Raw genomic sequence first — 11,796 nt, 5'->3', positions numbered from 1 at the left:
GATGGGGTTTCACCATGTTGGCCAGGATGGTCTCAAACTCCTGACCTCAGGTGTTCCACCCACCTCACCCACCCAAAGTGTTGGGATTACAGGCGTGAGCCAGTGCACCTGGCCCTCCTCTTTGTTCTGAAATACCACTTCCTCGTACTACTAGGTGTTAACTATACAGTGGTCCCCCTTATTCTCAGGGGATACATTCCAAGACCCCCAGTGGATGCCTGCAACTGCAGATGGTACCAAACCCTATACTATTTTTTCCTGAACATACATACCTATGATAAAGTTTAACTTATACATTAGGCTCAGCATCCTTGTGTTTTGGGACCATTATTCAATAAAATAAGGGTTACTGGAATATAAGCACTGTGACACCATGACAGTGAACCTGATCTGCTGCCTTGGCGACTCTGGATCTCTGTTCCAATAGTGAAATGTCACACTGCAAACTCTTGGCCTGGGGTATAGGACTTAAGTGGCTCCAGGACTGATTTCACTGCCATCACTTATACATGGTTAGATCTGGGTTCAACTTGTTTGCTGTGAGCTAAGTGTCTGAATGTCTCCATGTTTATAAAACTTTAAAACTACAGAAAAATTGCTAAAGACAAGAAATTTGGAAATATATTTACAATGCAATTTGGAAAGTAAACAGAAAGGAGGTATACTAACTGGGCTAGAAGATTATAGCTGTAAATTGTTGGGACTTAAGTAAAACCACACATTTAGACAAACAGTTTCTCAATCTTTATCCAGAAGCTCCTACTATTCAACATATCTCCCACACATCCGCATCCAAAGAGCAGTCAGTTTAGATAAAAGTTTGAGAAACAGAATCAGGGCCAAAGGATAAGCCTCTCCTCTACTTCAGAGCACTCATTGTCTGCCTCACACCCTCTTCTCCCTGAGGACTGGCTGTGTGTTGACTGACCCCATGTTGGGATACATGAACAGTAACAACAGTGGACTCCTGGTCCCTGTGCTGATGGGAGGCAACAAGGATAAGCTGCCCTCACACTTGCTATGCTAAAAGAACAGGAAATATTATTTTACCTGTGGCATAGACAAAATGTCTAACATAGAAGTATGTTTTATAGTGGGAATTTGCTATACAAATCTATTAACTATATCCTTTCTCATTAAAAACTGGCTTAGCTGAATTATATTCAGTCAAAAGTCGGGTTCTAGTGCTAAAATCAAAATCCACTTAGGGCTTTTAACAACAAAACCAAAACCCAAAACTGCAGCTAAAACACATTAGTTCATAAAGCAAGGGGAATCTTGCAGTCTCTGGGAATAAGCAAAATCCCTCTTTTGCAAGTGAATAAGTAAAATCCCTCTTTTACTCATAATCCAAAATAAGTGAAGAAATTAAAGCTGCATGAATGGTTCCTGAAAAAGTTCCTCCGTTTGAAAAAAAAAATTTCACTAGGTTCAAGTATTAAAGAAACTACTATACAAGTTGAATCCTTGACCCATTATTTAGGGCAGCTTCTTTTTACTATAATGCCCTGCCAACACAAAACCACTGTGAAGATCTAGGAGCACAGAGAATGGCAGTCAATGCTACAGGGCTCATGGGTTATGGGAGAGAACTACAGACGCCACACCCTTGCCTAAGTCTCCCCATCTCATAAGCTGGTCAGTGTCCCTGCTGCTGACACTGGGCCCCAGCATTATCCATTCCTTCCCCAACCTCTCCATTTCTTCACCTACTTGTTCAGTCAGACATTCAACCACTATAAAATGCCTCTTCCCTACATACATATGCAACACATGCCAACTCTCAAGGAATGCAACTTAGTGGAGGACAAAAAGCAAGTAAATATGCAGTAACAATGCAAACATGTGCCACTACAGAGATAGGTACCAAGTGATAAGGAACCCTGCAGGGATGAACAACCAGCCCAGCTTCAGAGGGGCAGAGAAAACGTCCCTGCAAAGGAAGCTATAAGAATAAAGAGCAGTAGGCCACTCCATGAGGTGGGAGATGGTGGTGAGGAATGCCTCAGTGGGTGGAACAGCATGTGAGAGGCAGAAAGAGCAAATGTAGCCAGTCCAGAGGACTGGAATGGATGGAGATGGGGAAAAAGTGAGAGCTCACTCCACCTAAAGCCAGGCCTATGGGGAGCCCTCAGGTGCTCCTGGATGCCTCCTCTAAGAGCCTGGCAATTCAGAAAAAAGAATGCCCCTGTGTACCATAAAGGACTCAAGTCTTAATGAGAGGACTCTTCTAGACACATGCCATCATTGTATCTGTTGATTTTAGCAGCAATGGGGAAACTATGCAATACTTAATTTTAGGAAAGTCACAAGCTATGTGAATAGGGCAATGGACAGATAAGGTCTACAGGCAGGAGATTTCTACCTGGCTGAAATATCAAACTCCTATGTGGTATATGAAATATACCACCACATATAAAAAATTAATGAATGTAATTCAGCCATAAGAAGTCCTATCTATTGGACAGATCAATATAATCACCTCCTAAGAAGTTATTACAGTGGGAGAAACTGGGCCTGGCTTCACCCTGAGTTCTCAAGCAAGTAACTGACCTTAAGTTTCTTTATTCACACAAGAAATAGTTGCTATGGTTGTCTCCAGCACTTCTAAAACCCATCATTCTGGCAGGATGTAACAATCAAAAGTATTTTATCACCAAAGGCAAGGATTTAAGTAACTTTTCTAAGCCACAGACTTATAATGGTTTTATCTGGGGGAAAAAAAAATGGATGGGCCCCAAACTGTCTAAAATTCAAAAAACAAACACATTTAAGTTCCTGCACCTTTTAAAAGTTGACAAACCATGCATAACCAAATACAAAGATAATTAAAATTTTAGGATAAGCAAATGAGAGGATAATTTTTTTTTTAAGAAATGAGAAAGTAAAAAAATTAACCCAACGAGGCAGGCAGTGATTCGTTGCTCACTTCCCCTTCTGCTGGTTTCATTTCCCTTCTTAGGTGAAAACACTCCTAATATGTAAATCAGTCCACTACAGACTTCAGAGTCCTTTCTGCTAAGATTTACAGAAATTTGTATGCAAAAGAAATTATTTCTAGACTTCCATGTACTGGAAAAGGACACTTACAAAATACACCAAACTGAAGTGGATTAATGTATGTGGCAAAGCAGAAGCAAGTAACAAAAGATCCTACTTTTAAACATTTAGAAATGTTTAAATACTAAAAAGTAGAAATGTCAATATTCTATAATTTTTAAGAACTCAGTAGTAAAAAGTGAGACTCAAATCATTTTGGAGAACCTACTAAGTGCCAGGTACTATGTTAACTTGGGATCTTTCTGGTTTACGCCCCTTAGAATCCTACTGGATAGCATTATCTCTATTTCAACTGTACAGAAGTGAAGTAGGAACAATAGCTTAGTCAAAGCGGGTCAGTAACTAGACAAAATCACGCAGCTTAGAAAGCAAAGAAGCTAGACTTTAAACCCCTTTTACGCAATATCAAATCTCCTTTTCCTTCCATAGATGATGCAGACTTTAAGCATCAAAGTACACAAACTGAACAAACTTTATCCTTTGTATATAATTCTCTGAAGTATATGCCATCATTTCAAGGGGAGCTTATGCATAAACAAATCATTTGTGAAAGAGAAAAACCACATCCAGGGTAAAGTCATAAGGTGAAAAAGCCTATTTCAGAAAGCACTTCCTGAAAGAGACAAAGCAGCAATTACAGTCAGCTCAGCACCAACTCCTATGCCAAGCGTTACACTGGAAGCTACTTTTTAAAGCAACAAACGTCTAAAACAAAATACAACATTTCTTAAATACACTGTTTCCAGAAAGAGCTATTTTAACAGAGGCAACTCAAAGATATCTCTTCAACAGAAGCGGGTATGCTGAAAAATGTTCATCTCTTATACAGCCTATTGATGGAAAGGAGGTAAGCAGCATTTAATTAACTTCATGATTATTGCCAAAAGTAATGCTTTATGTGCCAAATTTCAAAAATCATTTCATTTTAATAATACAGGCCGGGCACGATGCCCTACGCCTGTAACTCCAGCACTTTGGGAGGCCAAGGCAGGAGGATCACTTGTGCCTAGGAGCAACAGTGAGACACCGTCTCTATAAAAAAAAACAAATATAACTGAACCTTGTTGGTGAAGGACCTTGAAAAAGGCTATATAATCATCTTTCAAAATTAATACGATTTTACATTTATTTTCAATATTGCTTTACATTAACAGTAAATATAATTTTTTTCAGCTTAAGGAAAACATTTATGGCAAATCATATGTACATTTAGGAATGTTCATCACATGGTTTCAATTACATTGTTTCATGAAACATATTTAATGATTTTTAAGAAAAGCTACAGATAATTGTGGTATCTACAGCTTTTAAAAAGCTGACTTGAAAGTCAGTCACTTTTTAATATTTATCCAAAAATCTGTCTGTGTTTGCAGAACACAACCAATACTATATTGCCTTTAAAACACATGCATCACTCACATTTTTTCAAACTTGAGCAAATGAATAGAAGTATTGGTGACAAATAAGCTACATAGAAACAGCTTGAGCCTAACGTGGGAAAAAAGATTTACTCAAAATGGTAAGTACAGGACTTATGCTACAAAATTAAAGGATGAGGATAGGTGAAGGGAGTCCTGATATAACACTAAAAAAGGAAAACAAATACAAAATTTCATTTATATTACAATTGCTACTACTTAAGAATTCATTCCAGTTAAAAATAAGATTTACGCCTCCAAAATTACTCTCCTTTGAATGACATTGGATATATAATTTTTCTCTGCAGTTCTTTCCTCATTTGATAGAAATTAATATTCTAGTCACACAAATATTTGGAAAATTTAATGTAAGTTTTAAAATATATATAATTCTACACCAAAGTCATATTTAACCTAAATATTTGAGAAGGAAAGATGGAAAGGAAGGGAAGGAAGGAAATAAGGCAGGCAGGCAGGGAGGCACTTATCTTGTGATTATCCACAGCAACTGCTCAAGTTAATTCTTCATTATCAATAGCCTGTGATGCCACTGACCACAGCAAATCTCCCTCACAGTTTTCATTAAAGAGAAATTCTGGGCTGATTTCAAGACAGCCCACTCTGCAAAGTGACATTTTTGAAGGAAATTTTTCATCCACCTCCACATTTCAAGGGATGCCACAGGTTCCATCTCATTGCAGCAAAGTCTATTTTTAAAATCTGTTGTTGGTGTTGCATCATGGGGGAATGAAGTTTCACACTGAGGGGTTCAATGATATTTACAACTCCAAATAAACTCCTTTCCATTTAAAATGGACAGATTTTTTTTTTGGGGGGGAGGGTTATGGAAATTTATTAGTTTCTACATACACATCAAGTTACTGAATGACTTATTAATATCTACTTGCCTTAGATACTCCATTTTTGGATTTACTTAGAAAATTTTTAAAATTTAAATAATATTTAAGCTTCTGAATGTAGGCAGAATGAGGATATGAAAGTTACTAATGGCACAAGCTTATTTTCAAGGTGCTGCTTTCTGTGCACCACTGAAGTAGAGCCACTGAAAGCAGTTTCTTGTTTTGATGAACAAAACCTGTAGACTTGGCATTATGTACTCCCAACTGTGCATTAGAAAATAGCTCATCTATTGTTCTAACAGTCCAGTTCTTGATCTGTTGATCATGGCACAAAACACTACTGTTTCTAGACCTATAATTTAAAGAGAATGTAAGGTTATAAATATTATAAAGTGTTTCCACTTAAAAAAAAAAAAAAGTTTAATGGCCAGCTAAACAAGTCTTCATCTAGAAAACTACAATTGAGAGTTTTTTAGTGGAGCTGCTATAAGTCATCTCACCAAAAGTTCCTTTATTTATTCATTGATTCAGTAAATATTTTATTGAGTACCTATTACATGTTCAATAGACAGTGGGGCTACAGCTGTAACAAAGGAAAAGTTCCTATTTCTCTCTCAAATGAGAATTACTGTGAATGTTCAGTAGTTAACCACTCGAATGGTTCCTTGATTCATTTTCCACATTTCTATTCACATATTTTGCATATTAAAATTATATTTAATGAACAAAAATACATTATTTAGACATTGCTCATCTGGTTGCAAAATATTTAAACAGAATGAAGATGACAAAAAGTGGCAAACAACTGCATAAGATTCAAAATTCAGAATGGCCTTTTCCCTGTTAGTCCAAATGAAAGGACACTTACAGAAACAATTGTTACCTAATTTCACACTATAGGAAAAAACTGTAAAGAAATGGTTATTCTTGTAGGAAGAAGGCAAGTGAGCAAGGTGAGAAAGAGAGAGAGAGATGAATGAAATTGTCAATGAATTATGACACCAGGACCGTTTTAATAGATTGATACAAATTAGTAATATCTCTAGGGAATGGATTCATTAACAAAGACTAAGACACATAAAGTGAGTCTATAACATAAAATGTTCTCAAAATTAAAATTCAGTGACAGCCAAGCTGAGTGGGAGAATGTTAAGCATTTATTTTTCAACCAAAATTTTATTCCTATTTTTCTTAACTATTTTTACAGTTTCTAAGTGTCATGCCTACCAACAAGCTGTAAAATGATCACCCTGAACGATCAAGATCAACCTGTCCCTTTTAACAACTCACATCCAGGTGAATACAAAATTGCGGCCCTTGTCTTCTACAGCTGTATCTTCATAATTGGATTATTTGTTAATGTCACTGCATTATGGGTTTTCAGTTGTACCACCAAGAAGAGAACCACTGTAACCATCTATATGATGAACGTGGCATTACTGGACTTGATATTTATCATGACTTTACCCTTTCGAATGTTTTATTACGCAAAAGATGAATGGCCATTTGGAGAGTACTTCTGTCAGATTCTTGGAGCTCTCACAGTGTTTTACCCAAGTATTGCTCTATGGCTTCTTGCCTTTATTAGTGCCGACAGATACATGGCCATTGTACAGCCGAAGCATGCCAAAGAACTTAAAAACACTTGCAAAGCCGTGCTGGCGTGTGTGGGAGTATGGATAATGACCTTGACCACGACCATCCCTCTGCTATTGCTCTATAAAGACCCGGATAAAGGCTCCAGCCCCGCCACCTGTCTCAAGATTTCTGACATTATCTATCTAAAAGCTGTGAACGTGCTGAACTTCACTCGACTGACATTTTTCTTCTTGATTCCCTTGTTTATCATGATTGGGTGCTACTTGGTCATTATTCATAGTCTCCTTCACGGAAGGACGTCTAAGCTGAAACCCAAAGTCAAGGAGAAGTCCATAAGGATCATCATCACGCTGCTGGTGCAGGTGCTCATCTGCTTTATGCCCTTCCACATCTGTTTTGCTTTCCTGATGCTGGGATCAGGGGAGAACAGTTATAATCCCTGGGGAGCCTTTACTACCTTCCTCATGAATCTCAGCACGTGTCTGGATGTGATTCTCTACTACATTGTTTCAAAACAATTTCAGGCTCGAGTCATTAGTGTCATGCTATACCGTAATTACCTTCGAAGCATGCGCAGAAAAAGTTTCCGATCTGGTAGTTTACGGTCACTAAGCAATATAAACAGTGAAATGCTATGAATAATAGAAAGGTTTTTTTACTTCAATCCCATTAAAATTCACTTTACGAACTAGTCTGGGGTCAATGAGTATTCTGTATAATACTATCAAGTCCCTTTTCTCTTGAAAAAAATAAATTCATTATCTTCATTTAAAAAACTTAGAGAAAACATTTTTGTGAATTATTGGGAGAAAAGTATCCAATTTGTCTTTCATAACCAAGCCGTATTTACACAGATAATCAAGTTAAATTTTTGCATTTAATTCTATGTGCAAGTGACACGTGTATGTTAATCAAGTCAGCAGGAGGGGAAATCCAGCTACCATATAAAATAATTTGATTAAATTATTTTCTACCTAGATGCAGCTCCTTGCAAATTAGGTCTAATTTGCACTAGGATTAATTGTAAGTCCAACATTTTATGTCCCAAACCTCAACTTCCAGAATTCCTATACAGGAAATTATGTTGAACTCATTACTGTTACTTACTATAAGGCAAAATTAATAGGAACAACAACTCAAGGGGGCCTGTAAAGGCTATCCCCATCAGCCCTCCCCAACTCTGACTTCATTCTTTTGAAAACAGAGGACAGTCATTCAACAAATACTGAGGGCCTACTACGCACCAGACCCTACTTAAGACTAATGATGAAAACCTAATCTGAAATGCTGTTTCTATCCAATAATCCAAGTTCATTTCTATCATGTGAGATAACTATAATATGGTGAAATACCACTCTCCAATACAAATAGTTAGGTCTTCTTGTGTGGTTAAAAATCCCATTTTTACAAGGGGTTAACTGATTTTTTTTCTAGGCCATATGTCACATTATAAATAGTACTAATAGGAACCTTGAATTCTTAGTCTTGCCATTTAATTTATCCTAATAAAGTAACAAACCAAGTAACTTACCATCTAAAAGAAAGGAACTGAACAATAATCTACAGAGCCCGTATTATCCTCAATACTATGGAAGTAAAATAAATGATTCAACTATAACTTCCTCTCCATCAAATTACCTTTATCACTCTTAACATAATCATGTCCCACTGGGGCTTGGAACCAAATATACGCATTGGTTAGAAATTGATTTCTGGCTGGCTGTGGCGGCTCATGTATGTAATCCCAGCACTTTGGGAGGTTGAAGTGGACAGATCACTTGATGTCCGGAGGTCAACATCAGCCTGGTCAACATGGTGAAACCCAGTGTCTACTAAAAATACAAAAATTAGCCGGGCGTGGTGGTGCACGCCTATAATGCCAGCTACTCAGGAGGCTGAGGCAGGAGAATTGCTTGAACCTGGGAGGCAGAGGTTGCAGTGAGCCAAGACAGTGCCACTGCACTCCAACCTGGGTGACAGGGGGGCAGGAGGGTGGGGGGAAGGGGAGGGAGGAGGGGAGGGGAGGGAAAAAGAGAGAAAGAGAGAGAGAGAGAGAGAGAAAGAGAGAGAGAAAGAAAAAAAGAAAGAAAGAGAAAGAAGAAAAGAAAAAGAAAGAAAGAAAGAAAGAGAGAGAGAGAGAAAGAAAGAAAGAAAAAGAAAGAAAGAAAGACTGATTTTTGGAAATAACAGGTAAATTCATATTCTTTAGAAACAAAAAAAAAAGATTAAAAAATGAAAAAAAGTCTAATCATAAAATAGCATTTTTGCACTAGAAGGTCCCTTGGACAATCTTCTGGTATAATTCTTCTGTTTGAAATATAAAAAACTGAAGTCCAAAGAGGTTATGTGACTTGCTTAGCTGAAGAACCATACCTAGAAACCAAGGTCAGTTCTTTCATATCAAACACTGATTTTTCAATAATAAAAAGCAAACATGTTTAGATAATGTAAACGCTCTTAGAGCTACATGAGGTGGTACTGAGATGAAGTTTCTCAATAAAGAGAAAAACACAAAGATTTTAGTTTTAATAATCAAATGAGTAATATATATCTTTATATATTTTATATACATTAAGTATCTTTATAGATATATATCTTTATATATTATTTATATATCTTGCATATATTTAACACACAATTATTTCTAAAACAAGAAAAACAACACCTGTATTTGATATGTAGGTTTATTTTACACATATACATAGTAAGGGTCAACTCTCAGCCATAGAGATGAATCTACGCTTAAATTTATTAGATAGAAAAGTTCTCTGCCATAGCTTGTCTTGATAAGAAGAGTTTAGTCATCAGCCTTGGGAAAGAATTTGTGACTAAGTCTTCAAAAGGAATTGCAATGAAAACAAAAAATGGCCATACTGCCCAAGGCAATCTACAGACTCAAGGGTATTCCTAGCAAAATACAATGTCATTTTTCACAGAATTAGAAAAAAAACTCTTCTAAAATTCACATAGAACCAAAAAAAGAGCCCAAATAGCCAAGGCAATCCGAAGCAGGGGGAAAACTAGAAAAAACTATTCTAAAAATCATATGGAACCAAAAAGGAACCCAAACAGCCAAAGCAACCATAAAAAAAAAAAAAAAGGCCAGAGGCATCACATTATCTGAGTTCAAAGTATAAGGCTTATACTTCAAATATAGTTTAAACTATAACCAGAACAGCATGGTTACTGGTACAAAAACAGACATACAGACCAGTGGAACAGAATAGAGAACCCAGAAATAAAGTCTCACACCTACACCCATCTGATTTTCAACAAAGTTCACAAAATAAACAGTGGTGAAAGGATTCCCTATTCAATAAATGGTGGTGGAATAGCTGGCTAGTCATAGTAGAAGAATGAAACTGTACCCTTACCTTGCACCACATACAAACATTAACTCAAGATGGATTAAAGGTTTAAGTGCAAGACCTCAGGCTCTAAGAATCCTAGAAGAAAACCTAGGAAACACTATTCTGGACATCAGCCTTGGGAAAGAATTTGTAACTAAGTCTTCAAAAGCAATTGCAATGAAAACAAAAATTGACAAGTAGGGCCCCATTTTAACCAAAGAGCTTCTGAACAGCAAAAGAAACTATCAACAAAGTAAACAAAACCTATAAAATGGGAGAAACTATTCACAAACTATGCATCTGACAAAGGTCTAATATCCAGAATCTAAAAGGAACTTGATTCAACAAGCACAAAACAAATAACCCCATTAAAAAGTGGGCAAAAGATAGGAACAGACAGTTCTCAGAAGACAACACACAAGCAGTCAACACACGTGAAAAAATGCTCATCAGTAATCATCAGAGAAATGCAAATCAAAACCACAATGAGATATCATCTCACACCAGTCAAAACGGCTATTAGAAAGCCAAAAAACAACAGATGCTGGTGAGATCTGGGAAGAAAAGGGAAACTTATACACTGTTGCATGTAAGGGAGAAAAGGGAATACTAATATACTGTTGGTGGGAAGGTAAATAAGTTCAGCCACTAGGTAAAGCAGTTTGGAGATTTCTCAAAGAACTTAGAACTACCATTCAACTCAGCAATCCCAGTACTGGGTACACAGCCAAAAGAAAATAAATCATCCTACCAAAAAGACATATGTACTCACATGTTCATCACAGAGCTACTCACAATAACAAAGATATGGAATCAACCTAGGAGACCATCAACAACAGACTGGATAAAGAAAATATGGTATATATACACCATGGAATATTATGCAGCCATAAAAAAGAACAAAATCATGTCCTTTGCAGCAACATGTATGCAGCTGGAGGCCATTATCCTAAATAAATTAATGCAGAAACAGAAAACCAAATATCACATGATCTCACTTAAAAGTGAGAGCTAAACACTGGGTACACATGGACATAAAGATGGGAGCAATAGACACTGGGGACTATTAGAGAGGGAAAGGAGGAAGGGAAGCAAGGGTTGAAAAACTAACTACTGGGTACTATGCTCACTACCTGGGTGACCAGATCATCTGTACCCCAAGCCTCAGCATCATGCAATATACTCATATAACAAACCTGCACGTGTTCCCCCTTAATCTGAAAGCTCAAATTTCAAAATACAAAAACAGAGTCAGTGACCTACTGCACTGACAAGCAAAGACAAAGATTTCTAGCTTGCATGATTCCAAGTAGATGCTAACTAAAATAAGAAAAAAGAGGGAAAGAGGATAGAGAGGAAGCCAGAAGAGAAGAGAACTTCTGAACATGAGTTTTCTTTGAATCTATAAATCATTAGGAAATAAGACTCTAGACCAGGCATGGTGGCTCACGCCTATAATCCCAGCAGTTTGGGAGGCCAAGGCAGGAGGATTGCTGGAGGCCAGGAGTT

The 11,796-nt window shown here is 37.1% G+C and overlaps 2 protein-coding genes across 2 annotated transcripts in view; one reads left to right on the top strand and one right to left on the bottom strand.

Annotated features, from left to right (window-relative positions):
* The window catches only part of UBAC2 (UBA domain containing 2), a 180,049-nt gene that overhangs the window by 124,552 nt on the left and 43,701 nt on the right, over positions 1-11,796 (bottom strand). The gene's annotated exons all lie outside the window — the stretch shown is intronic.
* Positions 78-7,741, top strand: GPR18 (G protein-coupled receptor 18). Its single transcript, XM_017503557.2, has 2 exons — positions 78-3,907; positions 6,546-7,741. The coding sequence occupies exon 2, from the start codon at positions 6,580-6,582 to the stop codon at positions 7,573-7,575; it is 996 nt and encodes a 331-aa protein (XP_017359046.1). The 5' UTR covers positions 78-3,907; positions 6,546-6,579; the 3' UTR covers positions 7,576-7,741.

This window comes from Cebus imitator, unplaced genomic scaffold (genome assembly GCF_001604975.1).
Source record: "Cebus imitator isolate Cc_AM_T3 unplaced genomic scaffold, Cebus_imitator-1.0 Scaffold312, whole genome shotgun sequence".
Classification (NCBI taxonomy): domain Eukaryota; kingdom Metazoa; phylum Chordata; class Mammalia; order Primates; family Cebidae; genus Cebus; species Cebus imitator.
This window is presented reverse-complemented; position numbering and strand designations above follow the sequence as displayed.